This window comes from Ascochyta rabiei, chromosome 3, assembly GCF_004011695.2.
Source record: "Ascochyta rabiei chromosome 3, complete sequence".
Lineage (NCBI taxonomy): Eukaryota > Fungi > Ascomycota > Dothideomycetes > Pleosporales > Didymellaceae > Ascochyta > Ascochyta rabiei.
Genome location: NC_082407.1, coordinates 128331 through 147175, shown reverse-complemented (window position 1 = coordinate 147175; position 18845 = coordinate 128331). Strand labels below are relative to the sequence as shown.

The 18845-nt window shown below is 48.6% G+C and overlaps 4 protein-coding genes across 4 annotated transcripts, besides 5 other annotated features; 1 reads left to right on the top strand and 3 right to left on the bottom strand.

Moving 5' to 3' along the window:
• Window positions 1-608: 608 nt before the first annotated feature.
• On the bottom strand, window positions 609-1877 carry EKO05_0001803 (uncharacterized protein; the record flags this gene model as incomplete). Its single annotated transcript, XM_038946787.1, has 1 exon — window positions 609-1877. One exon carries the CDS (start codon window positions 1875-1877, stop codon window positions 609-611), a length of 1269 nt encoding a protein of 422 aa, XP_038795272.1.
• Window positions 1878-2940: 1063 nt separating this feature from the next.
• Window positions 2941-5071: a mobile genetic element.
• Window positions 4071-4165: a mobile genetic element.
• A 1167-nt stretch (window positions 5072-6238) lies between the features above and the next one.
• Window positions 6239-6938, bottom strand: EKO05_0001802 (uncharacterized protein; the record flags this gene model as incomplete). The annotated part of the gene is made up of 4 exons (XM_038942219.2): window positions 6239-6250; window positions 6302-6385; window positions 6433-6797; window positions 6845-6938. 4 exons carry the CDS (start codon window positions 6936-6938, stop codon window positions 6239-6241), a joined length of 555 nt encoding a protein of 184 aa, XP_038795271.2.
• Window positions 6939-7334: 396 nt separating this feature from the next.
• EKO05_0001801 (uncharacterized protein) lies at window positions 7335-7757 on the bottom strand (the record flags this gene model as incomplete). Its single annotated transcript, XM_059635758.1, has 1 exon — window positions 7335-7757. The coding sequence occupies one exon, from the start codon at window positions 7755-7757 to the stop codon at window positions 7335-7337; it is 423 nt and encodes a 140-aa protein (XP_059491741.1).
• A 1408-nt stretch (window positions 7758-9165) lies between these two features.
• Window positions 9166-9309: a dispersed repeat.
• A 7900-nt stretch (window positions 9310-17209) lies between these two features.
• Window positions 17210-17239: a tandem repeat.
• EKO05_0001800 (uncharacterized protein) lies at window positions 17239-17718 on the top strand (the record flags this gene model as incomplete). The annotated part of the gene is made up of 1 exon (XM_038946786.1): window positions 17239-17718. One exon carries the CDS (start codon window positions 17239-17241, stop codon window positions 17716-17718), a length of 480 nt encoding a protein of 159 aa, XP_038795269.1.
• A 598-nt stretch (window positions 17719-18316) lies between these two features.
• Window positions 18317-18845: part of a mobile genetic element that runs on past the window's edge.

Below are 18845 nucleotides of genomic sequence, written 5' to 3'. Positions count from 1 at the left end.
TCTCTTCGAAAGAGTATGAGGAGCAGCAGTTCGATCAAGTACTTGATCAAGTACACTCTTGGGTCAATACCAAGAGTCTACCTGAATGCTTGTGCAACTACATAACCCGTTCGAAATGTCCAAGGCGTGAGGTGGTAGGAAATAGCTCCAAGTGCAGCCCGATCAGTTGTAACTGCAACGCTTGATTCTCAGTTTGGTTCTCTCATGCTGAAAAGAACAATGTCACGCTTTCTCACAATTCATCTTTGATCCGTAGACATCTTTAGGACATCAAATGTTTTTTTAATTTCAATGTAAAGCAGCTGTACCTCTTTGAAACACCAGTCTACACCGCGTAAACAGTCAAACAGCTCCAAACACCTCGCTTTAAAACAGGTGTCCAATAAGCAAAAATAAAAGCTACTCAGATGTTGATTGCGTGGCTTTCAAGATAAAAAAACAGCCTGGAGGTAGTCGCTCATATCAGTATGCCATCAGCTGTGCATGAAATGATGGTCTGATACACTAAAAATCCGAACACGTCGTTGATCAGGCGTTGAGAGACTGGACTGAAATGTCAAAATCCCGAGAAAACCAAGACAGACTGGAGGTACTCACGACTAGGTTTTTCAGGCTTTGAGGTTGAAGGTTTCGGCTGGCTCCGACGAAGGTGAGACATCCGATTCGGTGTCGCTGGCTTCCGATGTCGGCAATGAAATCGAATCGCCAGTGCAGACGGTGTGGTAGTCAGAAACAGGCGGATCCTGGTCATCTTCGAGAGCCCTTTTGGCTGCTTTGATCGACTCTTTTTCGTCCGCGTCATCTGCATCGTCTTCCAACTCCGCAGTGACGCCCTTCTCGAAGAGCTCTACCAGTTCTTGCGAAGAGATAGATATGGGTATGTCGCATTCGGGCAGACAGAAGTCAGACAGGCGCAAGTCAAGATTTCTGCCCCGACCAGGGCGTCGGTTCTTGTTCATGAATTTCTTGCATTTGATGTCGATAACAAGCTTTCCGCTTGCACGGTCTGCTCGGTACACTACGCAAGTACCCTCAGTAGGCAAAGGACAATCCTGCCTTTTGCGAGCCTCAGGCTCCTGATAGGGTAGAGATATCAAGATGACCGTCTTGATACAATCCTTGTCAATTCTTGTTTGCAGGTACAATATCGCGTTTGCATGCATAGAGGCTTTGTCCTCAGAGTAGCCAACCTCGAGAACTAATAGAGGTGTTTTTCGCCTGTTAAAGGTAAAGGAGGCGTCGGGGATGAAACGCAAGGGCTCAAGAGCGGGACCGTTGTCTGTGGACCGAACTGCCAAAAGATTGACTGTCCGTGTCGATTCGACAAGTTCAACGCGCTGAGCAAGTCTAGAAACCTCGCCCGTGTTAGACGCGGCATCTCGGACTGCTTCTAACTGCGCGAGGAGCTTCTTGCGAACACCAACGACGACAGTTTTATGTACTTCCGTCGGCATTAGAATAATAAGTGTCTCCAATGTCCACTTGGTGCAAACACTGGACCGAACAAAGGCGCAGAGAGGAGGGTCGCACTCGAGAGTGTTTTGGAGTTCGGTGTACTCTTTGGGGGTAAGCTCTACAAGAAACTTGGAAGCCCGGGACGTCTTCCTGTACAAGGCCTGGTAGTGGTTGAGTGCAGCCTGTGAGTTGTAAGACAGGCGCTGGACGGCGGGATTGGAAGCTTCAGGGCGTTGGTTTTGAGCTGAAGGCACAGTAACGCGCTCAGACCTGATGGGAAGCACACGCTCTCGGTGCCTGCTCGGAGATTTTGGTGGAGAAGGGTCGCTGTTGGAAGAAAGCTGAGAAGCAGGAGAGTTGTCGGATCGCTGAGAGGGCGGCGAGGAGTCAGCCTCTGCGGGTTGGGTTGAGTACGAATGCATTGTAACGATGTTAGAGCGCAAGACAATGCATAATGTTATTCGTGGGCTAGATGAGTCTAGCAGAGAAGTTTTCGAGTGAAACGATGTTTGGAGGCTCCAGCGCTGGTGCAAGGCTTCCGCGCTGCGTAGAGATTGATGGCGAGTGAAAGACGCGCGACCTCAGTGCAAGGGTGGTGGTTGCTGGGCGGGGAAGTAGTTGCAGTGGAAAAAGCTCAAGGCTTTGATTTCGATGGTTTCTCGTGGCAATGTCGCGGGTGGAGAAGTGGACGGCCGTGTGAAAGGTGGATGGCAAACAGGCTGGACGTTGACTGATCGACGCTAGCACTAGCGCGCCTTATACCAGCATCCTAATCATGGCAGCACAGTGTCTCACGACAAATTTGTGCTGTAAAATTTGCCTTGGATCGATTCACCGAGAGTGTTGTAATGGCGAAGCACTTCATTACATCACACGCAGGGCCACCTTGCTGTTCAAGTCTACCGAGGAGCCATCACCATAACATATCTTGCTGTCCAGTAGAGCTTAAAGTCACAGCAGCTTTCTTCGTCTGTGCGTAAGAACGAATAGACTACACAGAGCTATTTCAACTTGCATTACCTGCGGCTACCGGTTAAAGGTTGCTCTGTTCATCCATTGGAGTGTTGTTCACTCTTACATGAAAGAGCTCATCTATGCGTATGTCGTTGGCCAGGGCCAGGGCCTGTCGGCAATGAGGGATCATCTACGCAACCTCTTTGACTCTCGCTCTACAAACAGGTCTAGAGCATCAGGTCTATCGTACAAAGCCTCCTGAAGCTTACCTTAGATTCTGCTTACGTCGGCAGCGTCGTCCATGCAGCACTATCCCAGCCGTTAGTGCATGCGTCGACGACACCTTTACAAAGTTCCACAACAGCGTTTCCACAAAATCAGACGAAGAAGCTGCACCAAAGTGCCTCGAAGGCTCCACAGCCGTCCGGGACGAGCGCTACAAAATTTCGCCTAGATAAGACATTCAAACCCTGTACCATAAAGTATAGAAACCAGAAGCAAACAAAGCAGTTGTGGGATATATAAAGTGGTACCATGTCCGTGCGCGTGATGCACGGATTCGCGTGATGCACGCCAGCACCAAATCACACCAAAACAGGGTGAGGCTATTAAGCCACCCACAACAGCTATTATCACAAGAAACTAAGGTGTAGTAGTAATTAATTGCTTGCGAAAAAGATGTACTATTTGAATTTTGCTGGTAGTCTGACGTTGTGGCCACGTGTTGTGGTTTTGGGTGGAGGAGATAGGGGCCGCGCCGCAGGACTACCATCACCAACATCACTATTTTAACCACGTTTTTAACGCTTTTTTAGCTAGGTTGCTTGTAAAGCTTTTCTTTTCCTCTTTTAGGACAGTTGTGTAGCTTTTACAGTATTGCGCTCTTATTGTTGACGTTGCTTTTCAGCCTGCCGTTCGGCTTTTTGGATCGCTGCCTCAGCCTTCTCCTTCTCTCGCACCTCCTTGGCCACCTCTCTCGCCACACGCTTCTCCTCCTTCTCCTTCTCCTTAACAAGCTTCTTGGCGGCTGCTACTTCCTTATTAGTCGCTTTTCTAAGCCTCTCCTCTCTCTCCTCTTGTTGTTTTATCCTTTTACAGAAGCGTGCTTCTCTTACTTTTAAAGGAGACTAAAACACAGCACTACTATAGTATTCCTCCTGTTGTTGTAGATCTAAGGTTTTGTTCTTCTTCTTGTGCTTCTTCTGCGTCTTTAACGTCTTTTTGAGGCTATCTACCTCATGTTGGAGGAGTAAGGCTTTGACTGAGATGTGGTGGATTGATTGTCCCATCTTTTTGGCGTCACTGCTGCCCTAATCTTTGGTAACACGCCGCAACAACAACTCTATTTTAAGCTAATCTTTGTTACTATAAACAGAGGATAAGCTCTTATCTGAATCTAAGGTCTCTGGTGTTTTAACAAAGCGGTAGAGGATAACGTTAGGTTTAAGTAGTTCTATACCTGTTGCCTTAAAGGACTTAAGTATTAGCTTTTCTATAAAGCTACTTACCTACGCCTGCCAGAATAGTTAAAAGAAGTCTACTCTTGTAATTAATAACTTGTTTTAAGACTTATAGATCTACATTGTGAGTGCTTTTAAGTATGCTGTTAATAAAGGTTTAAACAGCACTACATTAAGTGGTTAAAGCGTCTAAGTTAAGTAAGGAGGTAACACAGCTAGGAGTATCCTGTTGTTGTTACAATAGTTAATAAAATCTATCGTAACGTGTGATCTATGGCTATCTAAGATTAATAGCCGCTATTAGCTTTGTGCCTTGTCCTTGGTGTAGCAATTAAACACCTGTTTAAGCCAGGCAAGGCCTATATCCCTATTTAACCACCCTAAGGCAGATAATGTAACTATTACAGAGTGTACCCCTAGTTTAATTTCGGCTACCTAGCCTGATTTAATAGTGTTTTTAGAGGACTTGTAGATAAGGCCTGGTAGCACTACTAATCTATTAGCACATACACATGCTATAAGCGTCTACTAATCCTAATTACTATCTTAGATAGATAATTTAACCTCTCCCTTTATCTACATACGCTTACTAAAGACGTGTTTTGTTCTACCTGTAACCCTAATTATAAAGCCCTTCTTATCTATATTGTATGTGTAGCGACTCTTAATAGAGTATTTAGAGATTTTATACTGCAGTAGTTTAAAATAGAGCTTGTATTTATTGTAGGAATCTGCGTTGTAACGTTGGCGATCTATCCTAGTTAAGTAACGCGAGATAAGATAGATGGAGTACTTGTTAATAAAGCGCGTAACCTAGCTCTTAGAGACTAGATTTTAGGCTATTAGTAACGCAAAATTCTAGATTATCTCTTGTGTAGGTAGTAAGTAACAGGCAGTAAGCAATTCTATGTACTTTATAAGCTCTATCTCCTGTTATAGCGTTAACTGTTGCTAGTTAATATTCTTGTTAATAGGAGCTGCGCAAATAGCTTAGTGCCTTTGCAACAATGTAGATCTTATAATACTGTGTTTTTTTGCAACTGCTGTATACGTGAATTGTTCGCCTGGCTTTAGAGCATCTATCTCTGCAAGGGCAGCCTCTATTGACATTGTGGCGTTGAGTTGTGGTATTGAGGAGATTGGTGTATTTTGGTGATCGCGTGCATCACGCGAATCCGTGCATCACGCGCACGGACATGGTACAGCGCTCAAGCTAAAAGGAGAAGGAAAGCGGGGTGTACGGTGCCCCACGCTACAGGGGTCGAGCAACTACCCCAGACCCTAACTGGGTGGCCTTGTCCAAGGCCACCCATCAATCAGGCTTGCATTGTTCTCGGCATAAGCAGGATGACGACAGAATGGTTGGATCGGACACTGCTGGGGTTCCACTACAGCCGTTTCCAGCACGCAGGGGAGGCGTTGTTCCGAATACCCGGGGTCGCGCAGGAGCTCGGATGGGTGGTGTGAAATAAGCTATTTGCAGATTACCAGATGCAGGTTGCGCTTGGCGTGCTGCACCTTTCTATGGCATGCAGTTGTTTGCAGCTTGTACTTGTACTTACGAGCTACCTAGGAGTCCCAACTTCCTGCGTATCCAACACGCAATTGCACAGTGCAACAGCGTTTCCTTTCTTGCTCGTTGGTTTCTGCATAAGCATATTTGCAAACTGCCTCTCTTCCCATTCGCGATGCAGCTATCTCGAACCAGCGCATTTCCTCGCTTTTATCTCAATCTTCTTAACTGCCACAAAGGTGCAAAATCAACTTCCTTGAGCCTAGCTGTCTAGCACAAGTTCATAACCTCAGCTCTCGTCCATCGTTCCTGCTACCATGTTCGCCCTCGTCTCTGCTGTGACCTTCCTGCTGCTTTCAACTCAAGACTTTTTTTTCTCTGCGTCACTTCGGCAAGCCACAATGCAAAACATCACTACCAGACGGCAGCGCACGTACTGCTCACGTGATCGAATGTTTGAGCGGCATTGCAGGGGCTTGGGGGTCCTGATCTATGAACACCCACCACCAGAGATGACCGACGCACGCGGATATACTAGTTCCCAACTCTTTGCATTGCAGAAGAAGTCTGCATGATAACGTGATTACAGCAGGCACATAAGAAAAGGTTCTTCAAGCCAGCAGCGTGGAGATTTTCGAACATTCGGTACTCATTTATCAGCTACGTAGCAAAATACCAGAACCAATCAGATGCTTTCCAAACGCACCGCGAGAACTGCATTGAGAATTTGGCGTTGCTGAATCTTTCTGTCGTGACTTAGAACCCCATCAGAGATTGCGTCGCAGGTGTAAAACTTGACGCTAGTGACGAAAATACCACTTCAAGCTGCGATGGAGGTATCTCGAGTGTAAAAGTGCTAGTTGGTGGACTAAAGCGTGTTAGACATAATGAAATGATCAAGGAGATATTGGCTGCTGACCTGAACACGCTCAGAGTATGACGGAATGCGCATGAGCAGCACACAATAGCTGTATGACCAGTTGAGCTCGGCTTGATTACCATACTGGGGATGTTAATGATTGCGGATCAATGTGCATTGCTGGTACTTACGGCAAGGAACGTATACTGCATGTTCGCGTTGTCTGTAACTGGTTTGTTCAGCCACTTCACATGAAGCTTGTCTTGCGGAAAGTACTCGAAAATCGTCTCAGCATCGCAGTCCTCATAACCACCCTCGTTGCTTCCAATGGGCTCGGTCAGTCTTTTGCCGATACGATCGTATTCCATAAAGTCGTCGAAATCCTCTGCCCAATGACCGTAGTCCAGTGCCGGACGCAGCTGAACTCGGATGCCAAGCGACTGGAAGACCTCGTAAGTCACCATGTCTGACCCCTTCAGGACAGCTGGCAGTGCACGAATACCTTCGTTTGTAGCATAGGCATAGGCATGGCTGCAGTACTTTGCGAGGAAACCTCCTACTTTGTGTTAGCAACGCGTCCTATACACACGATAAAGAACATACCACTTGGGAAGAAGAGCGGGTTCGTAAGAGTAGCCTTGACTTCGCTATGAGCAGGAAGTTGGGTGACATCGAGTGAAAGACTCTCCCCAGCCATCTCACCAAGACCTCAGCGGAGGAAAAGGTTATAGGTCAGGGTGACTCGGTAGCCAGAGGTGACCTGGGACACCTCATGTTCGCAATCGCTGTAGAATGCCGCCCACTGGATGTTGGAGCTGTCCTGGGACCAGTCGAAGGCAGTCGAGTGACCTTGATGGCGGACGACCAGCTGGCCACCCTCATGAGCGCAGGGTAAGCAAACGACCAGCGATCCAAAGTGAAGTTCGGACCGTGGAGTGTCGAGGTGGGGCTTGAACATTCCAGACGGTCCTTCGTAGATCTGTGGATGGTCAGCGCCGTCATACAAACAGCTTGATGAGAATAGTCTCACATTCAGCTTGTACAGCTCCGCCCGAATGCCTTGCGACTTCTTGTGAGGTAGCGGAAGCAGAGTCTAACCTATGGTATCGATGATGCCGGCTGTGTAAGGGCAAAAGTTGGTTGAGAATGCAGAAGGGTCAAGCTTAGGCGCCTTTCTGTATGATTCATCAACCACATCCTGGCCTTTAAACCCGAAGCTGGCAGGCTGTGAAGTCTCGAGCAAGTCCTGGATAATGGCCTTGACGCTTGTAGTGTTTTCAGAAGGTGGCAGGGTCAGCTTCTTGGTAAGCTCCACACCGTCCCAGCGAATGGTCACTGGGGTTGTGATGCCCTCCTCCCCAGCCTTGGTGCGCTCCTTCACGAGAACCGAACTTCCGCAAGCGTAGGCGGATTGAACGAGCAGAGGCGCCAGGTTCTTGATGATAATATCGCCATCAGTGGCCTCATAAAAGGACGCACTAGTGGGAGTGGAGGATGAGTTGGAGGGTTCCAACATGTTGGAGATGTTCGTTGTTGAGGTTAAGAGTGAGAGGAGAGAGGGTCGGAAGTGGAAGATTGTTTAGATGATCAAGAAGATTGTCACGTTTTCGCGTTGGTGCGACGTAATCAGGCTGCTCGCAGGGCTTCTTAGGCAGCAATGTCACTCTCTAGAAAGCAATAGACTTGATTGGTTATCTTATAAGCAGCCCCACAACGATCCCAGTACGCAGTGAAGTGAAGTCGTCAGTGAGGGAACCGTTGAGCTAGATTCATCAAAATTCTCATTTCAAAAAAAAACAGCAGCACTGTCATTTCGAAACTACGCTGTACCAGCCTACATCTGGCCTTGATACTCTGAGGAGGTCCTGCTAGAAATTAACGTCTGCACTCATTCTACTCTCGTAGGCCCAGAAAATCGGCGGATAAGTACTTTGCCCTTGTACACAATCATCATAATTTTGCGTGTGCTCCAAGGAACGGCAATGAGTTTGCAGCCAAAAGCTGGTAAACCGACGGTTCATGTCGTCGCTTTTGGTGAGGGGTCGAACTGCGAGGACTTTTAGATGCAGACCTCCCTCAGATCTATGCGCCAGCTTGAGAGAGATGGAACTGCTAAACATTGCGCTTGCCCAGGCAGACGGTTATTACATGCCATCTACAATATTATATATCCTAAGGCGTAATCGCGCATCCTATACAGCGAACAAAGTCCCTAGCAACACTAATTCCTCACACCACAAGAGCGCGCTTATAGGATTTGTCCTGGCAATAGCGTTGTACCACTATGTTAGTTTACGCTCTGTGTCACGGACTTAGTGCGTAGTAGAGCTTCTCTGTTTGCTTTTAACGATATTGTCACTATAGGCCTTATCTTAGTAAGTAGTAACTATTGTTAAGCTTGTAATAGGATTTTGTGTGTATGTAGCGGCGATTAAATTGTTGAAGATGGTGATATTATTAACACGACACCATTAAATCCAAGAAAGATGTCTTGACTTAGCTTACTTGTTAACGGTACAGCGTATTCCAACTCCTATCCGCCTGCGCCAGCAACGAAGCTGAGCCATGACTACGTCACACGACGTACCACGAATCGCATGCAGCAAACTGCCTTTACAGTTCAGGCTGGTTGTGCAGTTCCATAACGCTATTGCTTGCGTTGACGGTGATACAACCTAGTCCTGTAGCCTAGACGTGCTGAGATTACTACTGCTTGCACAGTACAGTAAGCAAGGCACCCCTTTCCACACAATCTCCTCACCACGCTTGTTTGATTGCTGCTCTACCCCGCACCACGCTGGACGGACTGTTCAAAGCGCGACGCGGCGGTGGTGCGGGAACGCCTTGCTACACGTGTTGGAACGTGTATATGGCGTCAGCGCAGGGTGTGTGTGATTCATGTGAGCTGGGGAAACCAGCTGTCAAGGCCACGGCTCTGCCCACCGTGCCAAGCATGCCTCAAAAAGGTAACAATGCTCACTTTGATAGTGAGACTGTGGCCAGAACAGTACTTATTGCCATCACAGGTCAGAGGTGGACGCGCCACATGCCTGAGGCTGAGAGTCTGAGGCTAAGAGCCTAACGCCAGCTAGCTTGATAGTAATAAGGAGTGTTCCTGCGCGCGATCCATGCACAGTTGTGATGACATGTCTATGCTTACGTAAAGCGCGCTAGTAGAGCGATATCTAAGGCCTGCGCGTGTATGCCCTTTCACTACCTTCGCTTTATCTCGTCGCCTTATTACTTGCTGGAGTGTGAGCAGTTCGAGCAGGCGTTCGCATAGAGAGTTCTCTGCTGCGGCCTTGTAGCTCGCGCTATGGGAAGACGATGGGGGCGAGATGGACGGCTCGACGGTGTTTGAGGGGTGAGAAACCGCTCTGGTGGTGCAATGCGAAACAATGAAGGCTCTTGGCAGGTATTCTCCTAATGCCTTTGTGTTTTTGATGGCGGGCAGAGGGGTTAGCAAGGCTGGGTTGGGATGGAAACTGTGGCTGTGGCTATGGTGATGGGTGACGGGTGGTAGCTAACGGGCTGACATGATTGGAGTGACGCGCGCTATTAATGTGTAGTTTATATCGATGCCATCTTTTCCTTGCAATTGCGTGTGGCTACCGATTAGGCCTCTACTGCATCGGCCTTGCAGCTGTCGTCTCGCGTAGCATACCTCTCACGGCCAGCTCTAATTTCACTTATAGAACGAGAGCAAGAAACTTTTTCTAATAAGCACCACTCTAGTGAGTTTCAACCTCTAGAGCGGCTTTGGGTGACAGAAACTACTCTTGCAGAAGTAAAAAGCTTTTGGGACGCACTTTTCGAACGGCGCGCACTGCTAACTATGATATCGCACGCCTGTGCGCATATGTGTAACAACTACACAAGCTAAACCAAATCGCAGCGACAATGCATCCATGATCGTTTAAGGAATTAAGAGTGCGCCCTGCACGTAATATTCAGTTTGGTTAGGTTTCTCTACAAACACTCAGGTACAGCGCGGCGATGTGCAACGTCAATAGGAGGTGACCTACGCCGCTGCAAAATATTAGATCTTGCACAGCTCTTCTACACTTGCACATGTCTAGGTAGATCTGCATTTAGGGCTCATATGCAAGCTCTTGTCTTTGCACCTCAACCGCTCCATATACTAGCATTTGGCCTTCCCTTCTTTCTTTATTTCCTATCACCAGACGCACGAATTATTTCATATATTTACCTACCTACAATTACTACATAAAGAGAAGTTTTGCTAATGCTCTAGGTACACCAAGAAAATTACCCATCGCGTTGAAAACAGCCTGCCCTGATGGTGTCTGTCATCCTGTGCATGGCGTAAGTGAGCTGGAATGTAGTATTATCCTTGTTCAGTCAGCATCTCCCCATGCGCTGCAACGTCGCAGACAACGACTATCGAGACACTGAATCAGTCAGTTCAGCCGGCATCCACCCATTCCACGGCCCCTCCCTCACGGTAGAGTTACTTTCCGCTTGAAAAACTATCAATATGTTCCCGCGTGTCCTTCTCCCCCCTTATCTCTTCCTCCTTGTCCTTCCTCCTCTATAGATTCTACTCTCCCTGCACCCTATGCATTCAGATCTTGCACACTAGTGCAGGAATCTTCCCCAACCGTGCTTGAAGCCGCCAATAGTGGCAGCTGTCGCAGATCTTCTCGCCTAGGGTGCGTCAGAGCGGTTCGCGTTGGCGATTTAGAACTGAGATACGGCAGCAGCTTATAATGAGTTTGTTGAGCTGTAGAACGATCGTAACGCAAATGGCACAGACTGCGCCTATCAATTAAGATACGCTAGTTTGCTCATTTGTATCCTTTATTGTGAGGGAGCGGCCAGAAACCATCTTTGGATAAAAGGGAGGCAGCTGTTTCGTTGGCAGAGGGCGCTTTGGTTATGGACTCGCTGTCTGTGCTCCCATTGAACGCGTTTCGAGAGGGCTTAATCGAGTGTTCTGGAGCTGTGTTATATGCGTGCACTACTTGGATGTATCGCTCTGTTAGGAGGTCCTGCAGGAGGCTTAGCAGCGGCTCCTAGTCTCTTTTTAGTCTAGACAAAACGGGCAATCTTATAGGCGTAGTATGTATGTTCATTTTTGTTCAAATTTGTGAGCCGTAATTGTCTGGAGGACTGGCAGGGTGAAGGTAGTCAGAGCTGTCTGAGGCTTCGGGTCAAAGAATGCACGTGGAGGGTGCCATAACACTCGCTGCGACAACAAGGTTGTCTTAGTTTGCACGTGTTGAGCCGAGGTGGGGTGAGGCGTAGGTTGCAAAGCATCCCTTGATGTTGTGAAGTACGCTAAACCTGGTACCTATGGAGGGTGAACTAGACCGCGTCCGCATATATACTTAGAGAGAGGTTGATTTACATACAGTAGCAGATGATTAGTTCGAACTACGGTTCTAGTCTTAAAGCAAGAGACACGTACTCGCACAAAGCTGGCAAACAGTCGTTTGCCATGCTGCTTGCGAGGCTAGCGCTTCCACTGCGTGTCGAGCTCGCGTTCATAAACTCACGGCGAAGGTTGTAAGGAGATTGGAATTGTAATTAAGCTCTTTAACTAAATGAACATCCAGTTCTGCCATCTCATTCCTTCAGGTAGGCGATCCACTACCGTTCCCACTCGCCGCCCCTAATCTACCCAGTGCCACCAACTACTCGTCATGCTGATACTTGCACAAACACCCCTCTTTCACCAAAGTTAAGAACGCTAACAGCGAGGAGAATCAGCGCTGCAGATCCACTTCCCCATCTTCATCTCCCACTAACCTTACTTGCATTGCTCGAAAGACCCTCCACTTCTCTTCTACCTCGTCATCTGCAATTGCCTTCTGTTAGTTTATACAAATGAGCTGCAGCAACAATGTCATGCAGCTACAACACCGCTCGCCCGGAGCTGTGAAGACACAGAAAACGGACCAAATCAGTACTGCAGCTCGACCAGGCAAACAAGACCAGCTGGTTAGTAACGTAGATAGCACTGCAGTATATAGTAAATTACTATCCTTCTTACATCATATCATGTCCAGGTATAAACTTCCAAAGTCCGAGAACGCCTCCCTTTCCTCGTTCATCTAGCACTTCCTTCAACGCTTACAGTGCTTTCCGTCACACGGATTGCCTCTCCTCATTCACCTGCTAGCGTTGCAGTGGCAGATCTAACTCGGCTTCTATGCCGAAGGAGACACTTCCGTGCGCATCTTGTTGCTCTATTTCACAGAACTCCGCCTTCCGTGCTTGGTGCCTGGACTCTTCGCTAGCCCCGTACACAGCCTAGCAGCTCCTGTGCTACAATCTTGCTGCCGCTTCACCCTCAAGAATGCCAGTAACATGCAGCTTTACGGAAGCTTAGACGGTATGCCAAGAACTGAGTTGCGCGATGGAGCATCCGCTACCAAATGACGTTATTTCTACGTGAACATGGTGCAGGACGGTTTTGAGCAGGCGTTCAACCACTCGTCGCTCGTTCGAATGATCGACAGTTGGAAAAAATGGCGTGTTCATGTCTTAGATTGGCTGAGGCTGCGGAAGCGGAACGATGACCGTGAGGCTCCAATGGTTTATTTTTAAGATCTAAGACGATGCAGTCTTGTATTTGACCGGTCAAAGAAGTTTTTCTGCGAGGGACTCGCCAGTGTGGTCTAGCTACGTTACTGTGTTGTGAAGTTCTTTTATTACTTCCATGATTGTATAGAGACCTCTTTTTACCAGGGTTTCTTTTTTATAGAAACTCAAAAAAGGTACTTCATGAATGATGCTGGCTAAGAACAAAGTCCAATGTGTACGCTCAAGATATCTTCGGTGGATATCAGCCATAAGCGAATGCGAGGGTAGGTAGCTGCGGAGGTTTACAGATTGCTGTGAGGAGCTACGCCCTTGCGTCATGTCGACGCTGCAGTCAGCAAGTAGAGCGCAAGGCCCAAGCGTGTGCGAGGTCTCTGTATGTAGAGAATTAGCATGCATATCAAGGCTTTTCGCATATCAGCGCATTGAGCAGATAGGATCCACGCGTCTTCGGGTTTCGGTAGATTTGTTGCGCTTGAACACCCTCTGCTGTGTGTGGCAGTGATATCCAACACTCGTCTCTGTTTACTTTAAAATGGCAGCCCCTGGACAAACACTCGTTCAACATCCAGATCCGCGGTTTCATGAATGTGACGCTTCGAGACCGGGTCGTCCTTCTGCACCAGTTGTACAGGTGGGGCTGAGACGTTGCACAAAGAGTTACTGCTGCCCTTGCGCCAGCGGGATTTCATCTTGTCTCTCGGCTTCCAAAGCCGGCCAAACAAAACTTGCATGGCACGTATCGAAACTCCTGTAGTCGCCTGCAGGCCAGAGAAGGACGAGTCTGATGAGCAGGGCACAGAGCCAAGCCCTAATTTTGGTCTGGTGGGCCAATTCAGATGTTTGATGACGAATAAGGCAGAAACAGTTGTTGAAGTCCGAGAATGTATCTTGGTAAACCGTGAAAATAGGCGATGGGGTGGCGCTGATGTTTTAATACTGTACGAAGGTCCGATTACCCCTCACAAGTAGAGTACCAGTTCAGAGGAAGGCCCTCTTGGGTTCAAAGCTCATGATGGGTTAGAAGAAATGCTGGCAACAGGGCATGTGACTGGAGCGCCTTGGTCACTGCGCCATGTTTCTGGTTGTTGCAAACTTTGCGGGCGATCTGTAAGGGGTTAATGAACCCTTTCAGATAAGAATAGGGGTCTAGGCCTTTCGGAACATGCTGGAGAAATTTCACTGCCTACAGCCATCCCTTGCCTTGTTTTCTCTATGAAAACGAGGCCTGCGCGGCGAGCGGACCGTTAGATCAAGCGTCATTGGCTGAAGGCTAGTAATGCATCGCTTACAACCTATTTTGCTTTTGAAGTGGACAGTTCTCATGCTTCTTAGGTGCGCTGGTTTGTTTGCTTGATCCTGCTATTTCCTAGCATCGTATATGCTACTGAGGTTTATGGACATGAATAGCATCAACCGTTCGTCTAAAAAAGTCTTAGAAAACCTGAATTCTTCGACTTCTAGCAAAAAAAGACCCTACCTAGTCCAAAGCCAACAAAGCGACGACATCACCCTCGAACTTCACCTTGCCCTGCTTGGCCAAACTCGCAAACGCAGCCCTGATCTCTTTCTCACTGAACAAGAAATTCTTATTCATCCACTCGTTCAGCACCTTGGTGCACCTCTCCACGAGCTCCACGCCATCCTGAAATAGCGTCTTCTGTATCTTGACCGCGCTGTGTAATTTCATCTCGAAGACCCTGAACCTCTGTTCACTTATCTTGCCGTGCGGAGGGCGGCCGGAAGACACCTCCGCTTTGCGGCACTCCTGAAGTAACCTCTGAGCCGAAGAGACATGCACGCTCTGTCTTGGTGGCGTTGGTGTCAGCGCTGGCGCGTCTGGACCTGGGTCGCAGTCGAGGTGGTACACGAGCCCGTGACGGATGGCTAGCGCGTGCTTTGCGGAGAGAGCGAGGAGACGGTGTTTGCCTTCTTCTTCGCTGAAGCGGTGGATTCGGAAAGTGAGGGCTGCGTTGACGTTGCGGGTTGCGGCGCGCAGGGAGAGGCCGCCGGCCCACCACTGCGTATGGAAGCCGCGCAGGAAGGCGGCTTCGCGGGTCGCTGTTGTTTCTAGACGCTCAGACAGAGGACGAGTCGGCGACTTGGGAAAGAGGCGTTCTGCAAGAGGGAGGTCCTGGTCCGGGGCGGCGGAGGGGGGGACATCTGGGTATGCGACGGAGGGCTCGTCTTCAGTCAAGTCAATGACTTTGGTGGCTGGAGTGAGGCGTGCGATGCGATCAATGTGAGACTGCTGTTGCGCATATTGGGTACGCACACCCAGTGTTGTTTTTGAATGGCGAAGGGTACGAGCAATCTGACCGCCAGTATGGGGCGTTGATAGAGCGAAATTCTACGCTTTGGTCAATTAAAGAGTCGGAGCACGCCGTAGAGGACTTAAATCACCTCTTTTCCCATTCTAGACTCCCTGGCGGCCGTTGGAGAAGCATTGTACTCATCCTCGGAGTCAGCAGCCATAGTGCCATCACTCTCATCATCAGTGCTGTCAGCGTCAGTGCCGCTGTAGATCTCAAATCCTTCAGGACGGTCTGCATCAGCCATGGCGGCCTCCTCCGGCACCTCCAGACTCTGAACTACAGGAAGCTCCTCAAATGGCGCATCTGGATCTTTCGAGTTCTTTTCCGTGCCCCCATCAGGGTGTGGAACACGATCGTTGTTTCCAGTGGACTGGGCCTTCCTCACAGTGAGAATTTCTTTTTTTACCTCCTGGAGCCTCATTTTCGTAAACACTCGGTCTGCACTTGAAACATTCCTCAGACCGAGAAAGTTGGTTGCAAACGGGTTGGGCCGAGAGGACGACTTCGCTCCGCTGCTAGCTGACTTGAATGCTGTCGTCAGGTTGGTCTTCTTACCGTACACCGAGCCTTTAGTAGCTGGTGTCGCCGGAGTTTGGTTGGCTGGACGCTCAACTGCTCCAACGTTCTGAAAATCGTCGTGTAGATTGCAGTCGTTAGCTAAGCTGGGTCGTGCGCTTGCCAGGACTGTAGATTCGTGAGAAGACGCGGTATTGTGACGGCTAAAGACCTGCGACATCAAGACTACGCCTTTATTATCGTCTGTGAGGGATGCTCTCGCAGCGGTGCGGTTGATGAGCGGTTCGTCATCCGAGGTATCAGACTCGTAGTGGTTAGAGGGAGCGTCAGTCGTGCAGTTAGTTTTTTGGCGCTTAGAGCTCAGGGCAGAAAGCTTAGATGGAGTTTCGTTTTCGCTTGAGTCAATGACTACCGGGCTAGAAGAGGCAACGTGAGATCTGGGGCGCTTGTTGAAGGACGAGCAAGGCTGTTGTGGGGCCTCCGAAATGCCTTTTACGGGGCGAGAGCTCAGATTAGGAGTCTAGCTTTCGTCAGTTGGTTAATTCACAATGGATTGAAAATAGTGGTTACATTTGAAGCCATTTTGTTGTTGCTGAAGAGCAGTGTCTGTGTGGTTGACGGTAAGGTCTTGCAGAGTTAAGGAGCTACAAGGAGCGAGCTAAATTGCCCAACGAGATTATGTACCGAGATGGAACAGTCAGCGGAATGCGAAGAAGGGCCATTAGACCAATGACCATCTATTCAAGATGTGGGAGGCTCTAATTTGAGGTGAAAGGAGCCTGGTGGCTCGGGCATTATCAAGGTCGTTCCATGTGAAATCCGCAAACGACTTCATGGCATAGGGCGGGCGAGCGCTGTGAGCTGTCGTTTGGTGTTCATAGCAAACAATATTCTATTGTTGCCTGGAACCTTCCTGAGGATTTGTGCCGGCGATTTTCGACACCAGCATTCTTTGACTTGATCTAAGACGCAAGTAAATTCTTCTTTGCGAAATATTGTATACTAGATATCTTTGGACCATGTTACTCAATTTCACAGTTGGAGCATGATATTGACTTTGTCGAAGCTCAAGACGCTGCCTGGCGACATGAAAGGATGTTTCGCAGTGTCCATTCTTGTGGTGAAAGGGGATTTGCAGACTGCACGGATGGATGACTAAAATCAAGAAGCACACACGGTGCGCAGTCGTTGTCTATGGAGGCGATGAGAATCTCGGAACTCGTATCAGTGATACAAAGCTGGTGCGATATCGAGAAGGCACTTCTGAGGCGTTGTTGGCTTTAAAAACTTCAGTGAAACCAGACGGACGCACCGCCCTCCGAACGGCTGCGAAATTCGAGACCACAGGAGCTCGATGCAAAAAGGGTGGCTGTTACCTAAGAATTGGAAAGGATTGGCTCTGGGAAGGAACTGAAGAATAGGTGGAGACAGCGATTGCGCTTTCGAGGTGAGGTGAAGGAGCGACTAGTGGCACTAGCCGTCACGAGAAGGCAGCCCGCACGGCTGTACACCAATCTCACAACGTCTCCCATATCTTATTTGCACACACCAACTTCAAAGAAGCCATCGCACATCTACAGCCAAACCACAGCTACAGCTATGGCGACCCCCAACGTCGTTGCCGCCCAAGGCCACCCTCTGAGGACTGGCTCCAACTCACCTCTGCGGCTTGACGTCCAGCACAACTGCAACTTCACTAAAAAGCTCCACGCGGCTCTGCGCGACCTTAGTCAGAGAATGACTGCGCAGCGCCAGACTGACGATGTCGACGCGGATAACTCGCCCTCCGGTCGCACGCCGCCAGAAGAGCGCAACAAGGGCCACAACGATGGAAAGGTTGACATTGGTGACTTTGAGCGCATGAACCTTGCAACGACAGCAGCTCCCGCTACGATGCACACGCAGGACAGCTCTTCCAGGGCAGTCATGACCACGACATCTGTGCCACCTCCTACACCCACCACCCAGTCGCTGCTAGAGCAAGCTCCGTGCGAGACAGCCCTGAGGAAAGCAAGCAGTGTTACGAAGACCGAGTCGATTGCTGCAATCTCCAAAGCTCAGATGGACACAAAGCATTGATGCCCTTACCGAGCGCATGCAACACGGCTTCCTGAAGGGGAGCACGCTGGAAGTGATAGAGCCATGACGAAGGCAGAGGTCGAAGGAAGGACTGGGAAGACCAAACAGGGGGTTCAAGGTTGCTTGCACGACCGGTACAGGATATAGAGATGGACGTCTGGTGAAAGCACGATTGGGCGAAAGGTAACGGACAGAGTAGTGGACACTTGAAGTTTTGCAGCAAACTTGCCTCAGTCTGGTCCTCCAGAAACTTCATGCAGAAATGAAATCTCATTAATTAATCCTGTTATGACCGTGAAGATGTGGACTAGCTATCTTTCCACAATCACACTGCATCCCTCGTAAGCATCACCTTCCCATCCCCCGTGAACATGATCAGCCTCTGCCTCTGCAGCTCCCTGGCCGCCGCACAGCTCTCCTCCATCCCAAACCGCTCTTCTTCCCCCAGCCTCTTGTTGATCTTCTGCACACAAGGCCTAATCTACCCCTAATGATCCTACATAGCGCGGGCAAACAGCTTCTGGTGCGCGGCCAGGTCGGCGAGAATTCTCTAGAAGGTTTTGAGGCGGGGTAGCGTGATGCGCTCTTGCAGGGATTGTACCGTGTCCGTGCGCGCAACAACCAGAGTCGCGCAACAACCGAATCATTACAACTACACCATACTTTAACGTGTTGTAACTTAACAACTATAGCAGCTATTAACAAAGCGCTTACAGCAATTAATGCGCTAAAACTAGGCAAAAAACTTGTGTATTAGTATTTTACTACTAGGTTTAGCGTTAACTACGTAACTCTAGCTTAGAGACACAAGCACGTTTAGGACTCCTAGGAGACTAAGGATATTAACTAGCAACGTTTAATGCTATAACAGGAGATAGGGCTTATAAAGTATATAGAGTTGCTTAGTACTTGTTACTTACTACCTACTAGAGAGATAATCTAGAATTTTGCGTTACTAGTGGCTTAAAATCCAGTTAGTGAGAGCTAGGTTACCTGCTTTATTAACAAGTACTCTATCTATCTTATCTTGTGTTACTCTACTAGGATAGATTAACTATATTATAATACTAATTCCTATAATAAATATATGCTTTACTTTAATCTACTATAGCACAAAATCTCTAAAT